Source organism: Perca fluviatilis, chromosome 6 (assembly GCF_010015445.1).
Source record: "Perca fluviatilis chromosome 6, GENO_Pfluv_1.0, whole genome shotgun sequence".
NCBI lineage: Eukaryota > Metazoa > Chordata > Actinopteri > Perciformes > Percidae > Perca > Perca fluviatilis.
The window spans coordinates 39,940,101-39,953,805 of record NC_053117.1 but is presented as its reverse complement, the minus strand read 5'-3'; the positions used below and the strand labels follow the sequence as shown (position 1 = coordinate 39,953,805).

The following is a 13,705-nucleotide window of genomic DNA, read 5'->3' as shown; positions in this document are numbered from 1 at the left end:
GCTATTTGCGGTGATGGGCTACATCCCATATTTCAGGCGTATGAGGTGCTGCCATTAGGCAGAAGATATAGGGTGCCGTCCTTACAAACCATCCGGGCTCACAAATAATTCATTCCTACCAGCATTACACTACTAAATAAATTAGGGAAAATAACTTGATCCTTTCTGGCTAACGATACTGCATGTTGGTATAATATTAAAACGCCACTGATGATGATGCACCTTACTGCTGATAGCCCATTGGCGCTAATGATATTGCACTTTGCTATTCTTGTATGTATGATGTGTAGATATTTGGGATTGTGTATTGGGGTTGTGTGGGGAGGAGGGAAGGCTTGGTGGTCTTGTGTTGTCTGTTGTTTATGGTCTGTTGTCTGTCTTTTTGATGAGCTGTATGGTGCAAGATGAATTTCCGAAAGGATCAATAAAATGTCTATCTAAATTGAGACAGTTTCATAACTGGTTGAGAATTCATTGTGGTCCGTGTAAAAAGTTGTCCACTTCCATGTTCTGGTGCAGTTGGTCCTTTTCCTTTTACAGTTGGAAATTTGTGTTTGCCTTCACATATATAAAGACGTTTCCACCCAAAAAATGGTGTGTAAAAATTAGAGGTTGACCGATAGTGGATTTTACCGATAGCTAGGTTGGGCCGTATTTGCCGATAACCGATTTAATTAAAAACAAACATGACACTCCAAGTAAAACAGTGCTGATGATCACCGGGAAAGTGCTTCTAACAGCCTTCACTGGTCTCCGTCCAGAGCAACGGGATCTGTTGGTCCATTCTGATATACTGTGTGACGGACCTGCCTTTCCATTGGTTGAAAACCTAAACAAAGGCATCATGGGAGATTCCCTTGTCGGTAGCACCTACTGTCTATGGGTAGCACGGTGTTAGCTGCAGAAATGACCGAAAACATGATGAATTATGGACATCAAGTGGATGTAACAGTTTGGATTTAATGCTCAACAACCCCGAAAAAAGGCACAAGTTCCAGGCTGGATAGAAAATCACCTGTAAAGGCTAGAAAGACACCAAAGACACTCCCGTGACGGCTAACTCGTTAGCTTTTAGCTGCAGCAGTCAGTATGTCTCTACGTTTAACTGTTATTAAATTATCTAAATATGAATCGGAGGTGCCGTTTGGAAATGTGGACGATCCTTTAGGGTTCTGATTTGGGTCGGACTTGCGTTTATTTTTGTCAGTGTTTAACCGCTTAGGTAAGTTAGCCTACTACTAATGTTTAGCGTCATCTCAGCCTCGAAAGCAAACAAACATACTGTTGTGCTGTTCTTTCTCTACTAATGCAGCATCTATTCAACAAATTAATAACTTTATAATGATATGACAAAATGTACTGTATATACCTTTTTGCTGTCGATGCTTTAAATGTGCATCTGATGTCAGCCTTCTCCGCACAGCATGTGCTCTCCGTGCAGCACACGGTAACACGTGTCGAAAATAAACAACACGAGGCATCAGTGATAGTTTTATTTCGCCTCTAGAGGCCGCTATTGTAATGCATGATGCCAGCAGACCCTTCTCAGCTCTCGCGTACTGTGTAATGAATGACAGCGTGCGCTTCTCAGGCGCTCCAGCAACGGACGCAACCAGGAAAAACTATCTGTATGGATTTTTGCCGATAACGATAGTTCCACCAATCAACTATCGCTGCCGATTAATCGGCAAAACCGATGAAGCGGTCGACCTCTAGTAAAAAATATCTCAGAATGCAAGAAATGGAAATATTGGACACTCAAAATTTTCTGGGGAAAGACTCCCAGACCCAACGCTTAATGTGTCCCCCCACAAAGGTCAATTCTGAGCCACAAAAAACTCTGCACACATGGTGCACATACAGTCTTGAAAAGCTAAATTTTTTTTTCCTATTTCAGGTTGAAGGAGACACTGTGACATTTTCCTTTGAGATGAGGAGTGGACGTGAACACAACACCCCCGATAAAGCCATGTGGGGGTTCTCCTGCACTGTCAGAGCTCAGGTAAAAAGTGGAAGCACTGGCACGTCCCAAACATCTGTATCTACTAGGGGTGTCACGATTATGTTTTTATATTTAAAATCAATCAAAATGAGCTTTTGATTTCAAACTAAAATCAAGAGCAGGATCGGCGATTCCCCCAGGATTTTTTTTTTCTCTTTCCAGCCCAGTCTACTCACACACACATCTGAAGAAAACCGACACAGCATAGCATGGCTGGTGTCATGCAGCTAAAGACACTGGGTAACGTTAGCTTACCGGCTGGTGGCATGCAGCTAAAGACACTGGGTAACGTAAGCTTACCGGCTGGTGGCATGCAGCTAAAGACACAGGGTAACGTAAGCTTACCGGCTGGCGGCATGCAGCTAAAGACACAGGGTAACATAAGCTTACCGGCTGGTGGCATGCAGCTAAAGACACAGGGTAACATAAGCTTACCGGCTGGTGGCATGCAGCTAAAGACACTGGGTAACGTAAGCTTACTGGCTGGTGGCATGCAGCTAAAGACACTGGGTAACGTAAGCTTACCGGCTGGTGGCATGCAGCTAAAGACACAGGGTAATGTTAGCTTAGCGACTTAGCACTTTTCTAGACACCACAGCCACTGACAGAGTCGAAGATAACGGAGAAACAACAGAACTGGAAAGTCCTCCTGCTTACCTGAAGTCACTGTGTGGCAACATTTAGCCTTCCCTGAGAGTGAGTTATGAAAACAAACAAACGAAGGTTAAGTCTGTGGGCTCCGACGGGACTCTGAGAAACTTAAATTATTGTTGTAGTAGAAAGTACCCTTCTATTATCTCGCGGCTCTTATTGTTAAATCGAGAATTGAATCGAATCGCGACCTTGAAACAGAAGTTAGGTCGACTTGTGGATTTGTATCGTGACACCGCTAGTATACTGCCGGTCAGCGTGGAACATGAAGAACAACCGCTTATTCTGAAGATGCTTTTTGTTTTCAGGAGTCATCCGAGGATGTCTCCGGAGGCCTCCCGTTTCTGGCAGACCTCGCCCTTGGCCTGTCCGTGCTGGCTTGCTCGATGCTCCGCATTCTTTATAACGGACCGGAGGTGACGCGAGAGGAGGAAGCCTGCCACGACCTGCTCTGCTCAAAGCTGCTGCAAAGGTGACGCAGCTCAAAGAAAATACAACAAAATGTCTCCCAGTGATATTGATTGCCCCTGTGATAAATATAGTAGAATTGGTGCAGAATCTTTAGTGGCACGCAGTTGTAGTAGCAAAACTGAATGGTGTCATCCAAACCATAATCTAACACAACCATAAACCATTTCGCACTAAAAAAAAAAAAAAAAAAAAAAAAAAAAAAAAAAAAAAAAAAGGAAAAAAAATAACAGGAGAAAGAACTCAATTGAGAAATTTCAGACGCAAATGTTGGAACAAATACTAGGATATGATGTTCCTAAAAGTTGTTTTGTGCTTTATCTGTGTAAATTCTCTGAAGAAAATTTTATTTGCTAGTGATTAAACTATATATACTGACGGTAGCTTGCAAAATGCCGCGGTAAGGAAACGCAACCAACGAAGAGCCAATGGCTAACAATTGTGGAAGAAATCTTTTTGATGGGAAGATTGACATACTGAGGCTACGAGAAGCACAACTGGACAGAAAATGGGGAAAATAGACTCTATACTCAAGACTCAAAAAGACGACACTGGACTAGAACAATAGTTAAAGTTCTCATATTATGCTTTTTGGCTTTTTCCCTTTACTTTATTGTGTTATATATCTTTTTTGTGCATGTTATAGGTTTACAAAGTGAAAAAGAACAAAGTCCACCCCAAAGGGACTTACCATCTCCAACAGAAAACACTGTTCACAAACTGCTCCAAACAGCTCTATTGTAGTCCAGCCTTTACTTCAGAGACAAACGTGGATCACTTTGTAACACACGTTATAATGCTCGCCTAGCTGCTAGCATGGCACAGCTTCATACTGTGCAACTGACAAGCTAGCATTGCTTACCTAGCTACTGCGCATGTGCAACTCCCAACAAAGATGGAACAGAAGTGCGATGCCTCACTCTGTAGCTAAAACGGAGAGCTCAACACACATGGTGAAAAGAGGAGCTGCAGCAGTGTGCAGTACAACAAAAAATTAAACCACATAAGCCTATTCTGGTACAACCTCTAAATACAGTTATGAACCTGAAAATGAGCATAATGTGAGCACTTTAATAGAAACATTACTCTTCCAAGGCTGTTAAAATGTGAAGGCACTTCCCGAGCAGATTTCTTTTTTCTTTGTTCGTTCAGGTTTCTGCGGTGTCTTAAAAAGTCTTGAAAAGTCTAAATTTCAAAATTAAGGTCTTAAATTTGCTGAAATATTGCGTTCTAGGTTTTCTTCCTATGTCCATGCAACGCTTCCTCTAATGCTCTTTTTTTATTTATTTATTCTGTCGTGTTGTAGTTCTTTCTTTCGCTAGTCCAAATATAATTTCGCTGTATTATGACTACAAATGAGACAAACATGCAACTTATATTGCCAATCAGCTTTCGTGTTATTGAGTCTCTTTCGGATTGTTCCATAGACATGAAACTGATTTGTTCAGCGATAGTTAGGCTTGAAAAAACTTCTTAAATTTCGTTAATAATGCTCTGATAAAAGGTCTTTAAAAGTCTTAACTTTGACTTGGTGTAACCTCCAGAAACTCTGTCGTTAGCGTTTGAGGGTTTGTTATTTTGTTGTCAAATTTAATATCAAATATTTAAGTGGGGAAAAAAGAACACCGAAATAACCGCTGGCAGCCAGATGACAGGCTTTGTTTTTTCTGTAGGTGTCAGTGGCAGGTGGAAGCCAACGGTGCGATCTCTCCCGCCCTCACACCCAGCCCTTCACCTCTGCCGCTCACTATCGAGGAGGACCGGGAGTTCACCTACCCCTCCGACGTGCTCATCCCGCCCCCGGGCCTCATGCCGGGGACCTACTTTGACTTGCCTCGTATCCGCCTCCCTCCAGGCATCATGGGAAGGCTGCGAGAGGTGTCTGGAAGGGCTCGACCGCAATTCCGTCCTAGCATCAAGTAAGCCGGTCACATGGTCACGGTGCAGAGGGTGTGCATGTGACTTCACTGTTCAAGGAAAACACAAAACAGACCAAAGACTAGAGAGAAGGGAAGCAACATTAAGCAACAAAACAATGAAAAAGTTAAATAAATCAACAGTGAAAACACCTTGAACTGTGACATTACTTTTCCCCTTGAACTTTTTTAATCCCCCTAAAATACATGATTTAAAACACATATTACAATTTTTAAATACGGTTCTTATTGTTTATTTTATAAAGGACAACACACATGAATTAACATTTCTGTAAATGTGCCAGTGTTAGACAGCCGGTTAATTTTCAACTGTAGTCCTTTGGCCAGATGATTTTAGACCAGAGCAACAGGAAACGGCAAGACATTAGTACAGGTTATACTATACAGACAGAAGTCAACAAGACATTAGTACAGGTTATACTATACAGACAGAAGTCAACAAGACATTAGTACATGTTATACTATACAGACAGAAGTCAACAAGACATTAGTACAGGTTATACTATACAGACAGAAGTCAACAAGACATTAGTACAGGTTAAACTACACAGACAGAAATCAACAAGACATTAGTACAGGTTAAACTATACAGACAGAAGTCAACAAGACATTAGTACAGGTTATACTATACAGACAGAAGTAAACAAGACATTAGTACAGGTTATACTATACAGACAGAAGTCAACAAGACATTAGTACAGGTTAAACTACACAGACAGAAGTCAACAAGACATTAGTACAGGTTATACTATACAGACAGAAGTAAACAAGACATTAGTACAGGTTATACTATACAGACAGAAGTCAACAAGACATTAGTACAGGTTAAACTACACAGACAGAAGTCAACAAGACATTAGTACAGGTTAAACTACACAGACAGAAGTCAACAAGACACCAGACAGACAGCTAGAGCAACAAATAAGCTCTCTCAGTAAGCCGTGCAGAGCTACAGGAATAGGGTTGGTTACCGAAACGCAGTGCCAATAGGGCACCGGTGCCAACTTAAACGGTAGTAACGAGACCGAATAAGAGAGAAAATTTTGGTTCCTCATTTTGGTGCCTGACTTTACACTACACTCGACAGCAGGTAACGTTAGCCTACCTTTAGCTAGCAGCTGGATTAAACACAGTGGTGAAAATGCTGACAGCTAACGTTAAACAGTGTAAAGTGTGACTGTATTTCACTGTAGAGGAGTCCAACAGCGGGACGTAACAGTCTGACTGCAGCTGCCGTTGACGAAAATACAACACAGACGGTGCGTTCACTTGAAACTGGTAGCCTCGAGGTGCATTCAAAGTTATTGTAAAATACCCTTTTCCCATCTGGTGGTTGTTTTGTCGTTCAACAGCAATTTACAGGTGAAATAAGTTAATTGTTATTACATTATTATTAAATCTTTCATGTTGACCATGATAAACAAGCTGTTCTTTAATGTTGCCAACTGTTGTGTAAAGGTCCCATGGCATGAAAATTTCACTTTATGAGGTGGCTGTAATTCTGCACCAAGGCTGAATTTCGGGATAGAGACTTCAGATACAGTATTAGGGGACCACTAAGGCCTATATAAAAGAGACTTCAGATACAGTATTAGGGGACCACTAAGGTCTATATAAAAGAGACTTCAGATACAGTATTAGTGGACCAATAAGGTCTATATAAAAGAGACTTAAGATACAGTATTAGGGGACCAATAAGGTCTATATAAAAGAGACTTCAGATACAGTATTAGGGGACCACTAAGGTCTATATAAAAGAGACTTCAGATACAGTTTAGGGGACCACTAAGGTCTATATAAAAGAGACTTCAGATACAGTATTAGGGGACCACTAAGGTCTATAGTAAAAGAGACTTCAGATACAGTATTAGGGGACCACTAAGGTCTATATAAAAGAGACTTCAGATACAGTATTAGGGGACCACTAAGGTCTATATAAAAGAGACTTCAGATACAGTATTAGGGGACCACTAAGGTCTATATAAAAGAGACTTAAGATACAGTATTAGGGGACCACTAAGGCCTGTATAAAAGCATCCAAAAAGCAGTATGTCATGGGACCTTTAATAGCCTTCTTTTATTTTTTTTAACTACCTGTTTAGGCACCGGCACCGTTTTTAAAAGTATCGCTTTAGCACCGGTATCGGAAAAAACCCAAACGATATCCAACCCTATACAGGTAGCAGAAAGACATTAACACAGTTACACAACAACAGTATCCCCATTGAGTCTAAGAAGCCATGCAAGCATCAGAGCACAGCCAAGCAACACTGAGCCGAGCCATCTTCTTGCACCGTTCAACCATGCAAAGCAGCAACAAGCAGTACTAAAAAGATGAAATAACTCAAGTTAAACAATAAACACAAAATAAGATCAACTGTTGTAGTGCACTTTCACAACCTTTTGAAAACCACTAATAAATAAAATACAAATAAAAGAAATACAAAATATATCGCTTTTCTCGATTACATTGTTTTTGTGATACTTACAATCAGAGGAAAAAAATAATTGAAATTTCGATTAAAACTCGACACACCCTAGTCTTTTGCATTTACTTCTGATTGTTTTCTGTGTTTATTGGATAAGAGATGTGATAATAGTGATGCAAACCCTAAAAATAAAGTCAAACTGTATAGTTTTCTCATCTAAGCATAACTGTTTTGTCCTTAAGGGACGTGATCAGGCCCGATGTTATGGAGGAAGTGATAGTGTCGTGTGTCATAAAACACCTGAGCCTGATGGACGCCCTGCAGTCGCTCGTCAACTACCAGTACCGCGAGGACCACGCCGAGGAGTACGACCTGGTCTGTAAGATCATGGTGGAGACCTTCAAGAAGATCAACTCTATGGAGCGTCAGCTGCAGGTGAGCCTCTGTCGCACAGCAAGGCTTTTTGTTTTTCTTTTCAATTTATCATTTTTTAACCCGTGTGTTGTCTTCGGGTCAAATTTGACCCATTTTCTAAATGTCTATATCAGAAATAGGGGTTTCTTTTTAACTTCCTAATTTTAATTAACCAAAAATAACACGGACGGATGATTCCATGCAACGCGCTTCGCAAATACAGCAAAAGATTGCATCTGTACTTTCATTGAATTTGGGATGTTTTGTTAAATTTTTTTAGCATTTAAAAAATAAATTGAAACCGTATCCCAACTGAACATTGACATATAGCAGTCTGTGATTATCCTTCCTTTAATATTAGTCAAAATAGTTCATAATTTCTGCTTTTTTAACTCAAGGATTAGGTATAATTTCCTATAAATGAGGTTCATTGACCATGAATTCCAAAAATAAGTGTAAAACTAGTAATAAGTTGGTGTTAGTGTTGTTTACACATGGTAGGTGTGAAATGAAAGCGAAACAAGGGGAAACCGCTCCCAAGTTTAAACACTCATCAACTGATTCGGACCAAAGCAAACTAACTAAAAGTGTGAAAACGCCCTAAAGTTCGGTTCACTTTAGGTGAGACCGCGATCCGACCCAAATACAGGAAGTGAACCAAAAACAGAGCATTTACTAGCCTGCAGTTTCAACCTTGCACACAATTTACGGACTTATATATGATTTAAGGGAAATCTTTCAAATCCATCAATTATGACCATATATCGCTCGTCATCTGTGTGACAACACATCATCATCATCTCTCTCTCTCTCTCTCTCTCTCTCTCTCTCTCTCTCTCTCTCTCTCTCTCTCTCTCTCTCTCTCTCTCTCTTTCTTTCTTTCTTTCCTTTCTTTCTTTCTTTCTTTCTTTCTTTCATTCGCTGTCTGTCAGCTGCTCATATTGTTCGCCTTCTTCTAATCTAACTAACTAACTCCAATCATTGGGGTTCCACTTGAATCGCTCCAACACATTTAGTGGAAACGCAGCACTAAAAAGGATTCTAGTCATCCTGTATACAATCTCTTCTCCCACCTTCCATCAGGGAGACGTTTGCAGAGCATCCCAACGCGTACAGCACATTTTAGGGACAGTTTTTACCCCCCGGTAATAAGGTTATTGAACGATAGCACAACAGGAAGGAGGGCTGTGGTCTAAACTTAGTCACTTATGTATATTGTGTTTGGATATTCCTAGATGTTTTTAAATGCTATTATGTTTTTAAAATTGTTATTATTGACTGGTGCTGAGAGAGTGCCAAGGCACATTGTATTTCATTGCTGTGGTACTTCGTACTAATGTGCATATGACACATAAGACATCTATTAATGTTCTTTGTGCACTGTCCCTGTTCAAATAAATAAATTACAATAACAATAAACTTGAACTATTAAGAATACCAAAGCAAAACCAAAAGACCCAAGACGTCATAAATGTGGTGTTACTCTTTTATTTCTGAGACCGGAAGTGTGGCCGAGTTTCACTCCCATATAATGTCCAACAGACCAGCGACCGCTTTTGTTTGTTGGTGCGTTTCACAAAGTGCAGTTTGAACGCTAACACGCAACAATGCTAAAACTTCACCCTCGAATCGCACCGACTCTACCGTGCTACAGGTGTGAAAACGCCCGTATATTAAAACCAACCGAATGGGTTATCACTTAAAATAAGGTTGAGGCTGAACAGATCTGAGCTTAGATTAGAAAAAGAGTCTTACTTGGTGTCTAATTATCCCTGTGTTGCTTTCAGAGTGTCGCAGAACTGGAGCAGAAGTGGCAGAATGAGGTGGATGAGGCCCAGCAGGGAAAGCTGGAGAACAACACTCCTTTCTTTCACGACTACCACTTCTTTGAGGTACCCAGCTCCACACACACACACACACACACACACACACACACACACACACACACACACACACACACACACACACACACGATTAACATTTTCCTCTAGAGCAGGGGGCTCAAACTCATTTTCACTAAGGGCCACACTGGAAAATGAAAATCACATTAAAGGCCAGACGTGTATTGTTTATTGACATTCTGTTATTGAGAAAATTCAAATGCAGTGTTTCCTTTAGGGTTTTTTTTTTTTTTTAGGGGGCGGGACCCGCCCCCCCCATGAAAAGGAACAGAGACTTCGCTGCAACACCAACTAATATATGTATTCACCTCTATTCACACACACACAATGAGGCATATTTTCAGTTGTGATTGAACTGTATTTTTTGAGTTACTATATAGGCCAAGACTTTGATCTTGACATATAGGCTAAGCATTCTGTAGCAAATACCAATAAACCCACTATTAATGACATTATCTTAATGCAGTATCACTACTTCAGCATGGAAATAATGCACCTCAAATACAAACGTTCTCCGACATGCACTCTAACAATGCAGCCCCTATTTCTGATACCGTGGGGGGCAGAAATGTTGCCGTGGGGGGCCGCCACTGTCAAATCAACATAGAGGAAACACTGAAATATCTTTGACTGTATTACATTTTTCGTAATTTTTGTTGCTTTCTCCGACACTTGCCGCCTTTTTTATAAATATTTTTTTTGCAGTTTTGTTGACTTAAAGCCCTACTTAAAGGACAATTCCGGGGCAAAATGAACCAAGGGGTTAATAACGTGTACCGAGTCGACCGTTCTCTGGGATAGGTTTTCATGCTAATCGAATGTGTCTCTAGCTTGAAAAAAGCTAGCCTTCGGGGCAGAGGGTAAAGTAAAAATAAATCTCTTTTTAGACCACTAAGGTCTATATAAAAGAGAGTTCAGATACAGTATTAGGGGACCACTAAGGTCTATATAAAAGAGACTTCAGATACAGTATTAGGGGACCACTAAGGTCTATATAAAAGAGACTTCAGATACAGTATTAGGGGACCACTAAGGTCTATATAAAAGAGACTTCAGATACAGTATTAGGGGACCACTAAGGTCTATATAAAAGAGAGTTCAGATACAGTATTAGGGGACCACTAAGGTCTATATAAAAGAGAGTTCAGATACAGTATTAGGGGACCACTAAGGTCTATATAAAAGAGACTTCAGATACAGTATTAGGGGACCACTAAGGTCTATATAAAGAGAGTTCAGATACAGTATTAGGGGACCACTAAGGTCTATAAAAGAGACTTCAGATACAGTATTAGGGGACCACTAAGGTCTATATAAAAGAGACTTCAGATACAGTATTAGGGGACCACTAAGGTCTATATAAAAGAGACTTCAGATACAGTATTAGGGGACCACTAAGGCCTATATAAAAGAGACTTCAGATACAGTATTAGGGGACCACTAAGGCCTATATAAAAGAGACTTCAGATACAGTATTAGGGGACCACTAAGGTCTATATAAAAGAGACTTCAGATACAGTATTAGGGGACCACTAAGGCCTATATAAAAGAGACTTCAGATACAGTATTAGGGGACCACTAAGGCCTATATAAAAGCATCCAAAGAACACCGTGTCATAGGACCTTTAAAACCTGCAAGGGCCGGGTTCGGCCCGCGGGCCTTGAGTTTGACACAATGTGCTCTAGAGAGTATACCATTACCACTGCCGATTGCTTTGATATTCATAATTCATTGTTCTCTTTTTGAACCAGAACAAGATGAAGGAGCTAGAGCTACTTTGCTCCCTGAAGGAGGTCCCACTCGATTTCAGCGATCTGGAAAACGTTGTCCTTGCGTTGAGGCGAGTATTTTAAAAACGATTCGAGCACTCTGAGCATGTTTTATGGGTCCGTTGGTGCTGTAACGCTATGTCTCTGCACCTACAGGGAGAAGTTCTTTCAGGAGGTAAACACCACGCACCTCAGAAGTAGCACCTCGCTGGCCAAAACTAAAGCCCTGGTGAAGAGTCTGATGAACCGCACTGAGCTGCTGCTCCACGTTACCATCGCTCCACATTACAGAAGCCTAACCACCACGCCTGCTGGCACACCAGGGGCAGGTACACATCATCTTTTTACGTGTCCTCAGATTAGGGCTGGCTATTGAACTTCAGTACTTTTAATTTTTTTTTTTCTTATAAATTATTATAAAAAAATTTTTTTTATAATAATAATTTTTTTTTTTTTTTTTTTTTTTTTTTATTTTTTTTTTTTTTTTTTTTAATTAAATTTAAAAATAATTTTTTTTAAATTTTTATTTTTTTTTTTTTTCTTTTTTTTTTTATTTTAAATTATTCTTTAAAAACCTTTTAAACAACACCTCCTTTAAAACGTTTTTTTTTTTTTTTTTAAGAGAAGGGTTTTAAATGACCTGCTTCATGTAGTTCTACTGGAACATAGGGTCAGTTTCAGCAAATATGACAGAAAGTTAGTTTTATAAGGCTTACCTACTGCACCTTTAATGAATTTTTGGAAATGCACCGTATCAAAGCCTTTTTTCTGGTAATAAATATTTTCATCTGACAGTGTTTGTCAGTTTTCGAGCAATTCCTGCGTGATTAGTAGTCACTTTAGTTACTCCAAGACATCAGTCATGGGAGATAAAATGGCAGAGAGTTTGATTCTTATCTTATTCTTCTGATGTGTTTTTTTGTTCCAGCCTCTAAGTCCGTGTCCGATGCCAAGACGGTGATCCCCATGGTGAAGCAGCCAGTCTTTCTCCGCAGCATGTCAGCACCCTCTGACCTGGAGATGATCGCTAACCAGGACTTGGAGTTTACACACGCGCCCCAAAGGTATTTGTCTACTCTTTCTGTTGTTTGTTTGATATAATTAAAGGTGGAGTAGGTAAGACCACCAATCAGATGCACCAATCAGGGCCAGTGGGGGTGTCTAACTGCGGGTCAATCACTGCTCATGTTCACGCATTCATTCTCCCTTATGGGGGGAGAGGCTTAGGAGACCGTTTTGGGCTTTAGCAGAAAGGTGGGGGGGGAGGGACTGAGAAGTTGTCCATGTTAAAAATGTTTGGCTAAGTCCTGGATCTTCTCAATCCTACCTACAGCACCTTTTAATGTTTGAGGAACATGTAAGTGAACTGAGGTTGAATTAATTCCTTTTACTTGTTCCCTTTTTAAGGAGGCGACACCACCCGACTAGTCACCGCAGCAGCTCATTCACTCTGCTGCAGTCTCTGGCCATCGAGGACAGCCGGGACAAACCGACGTACAGCGTGCTGCTGGGACAGCTCTTCGCCTTCATCGGAACGACACCTGATCAGGCTGTAAGCACTCGTCACTCTAGGGGCCCTATTTTAATGATCTAAGCGCACGGTGTGAAGCACCTGGCACAGGTGCGTTTAGGGCGTGTCCAAATCCACTTTTGCTAGTTTGACAGCGGAAAAAAGAGTCAAAAGGGTTGTACTTAGTGTCTTCATTAATCAGAGGTGTGTTTTGGGCGTAACATGCAATAAACGAATCAGAGATCATCTCCCATTCCCTTTAAAAGCCAGGCGTGTTTGGACCTTGGAGCATTGCTGTTATGATGGAGGATTTGCACCGTAATATTTTTATTAGTAATCGTGTGTGTGTGTGTGTGTGTGTGTGTGTGTGTGTGTGTGTGTGTGTGTGTGTGTGTGTGTGTGTGTGCTGCTGTGTGTCCCTGTGTGTGTAATAAGCATAGTGTGAGCGCGCTGTGCACGAGCCTAGGAGCATTTTACTAATGCTCTGTTAAAATAACAATGAAATGCTGCGTTATTGACTTTAGACCAGGTTTTTGTTGGTCAATGGCACCATCACTTCCCGCTGCTTCATGATAGTAATACTCCCAGAATGCACCTGAACACACCTCCCCCTGTAAGACCAG

At 40.8% G+C, this 13,705-nt stretch overlaps 1 protein-coding gene across 4 annotated transcripts in view; it reads left to right on the top strand.

Annotated features, from left to right (window-relative positions):
* The window catches only part of LOC120560309 (probable E3 ubiquitin-protein ligase HECTD4), a 111,256-nt gene that overhangs the window by 44,053 nt on the left and 53,498 nt on the right, over positions 1–13,705 (top strand). For all 4 annotated transcript variants that reach the window (XM_039802645.1, XM_039802643.1, XM_039802644.1 and 1 more), the window contains exons 23-31: positions 1,898–2,002; positions 2,962–3,125; positions 4,795–5,040; positions 7,730–7,922; positions 9,689–9,793; positions 11,555–11,643; positions 11,729–11,901; positions 12,501–12,636; positions 12,980–13,124. In XM_039802645.1, the coding sequence (XP_039658579.1) occupies positions 1,898–2,002; positions 2,962–3,125; positions 4,795–5,040; positions 7,730–7,922; positions 9,689–9,793; positions 11,555–11,643; positions 11,729–11,901; positions 12,501–12,636; positions 12,980–13,124 (1,356 nt within the window). The remainder of the gene's footprint in view (positions 1–1,897; positions 2,003–2,961; positions 3,126–4,794; positions 5,041–7,729; positions 7,923–9,688; positions 9,794–11,554; positions 11,644–11,728; positions 11,902–12,500; positions 12,637–12,979; positions 13,125–13,705) is intronic.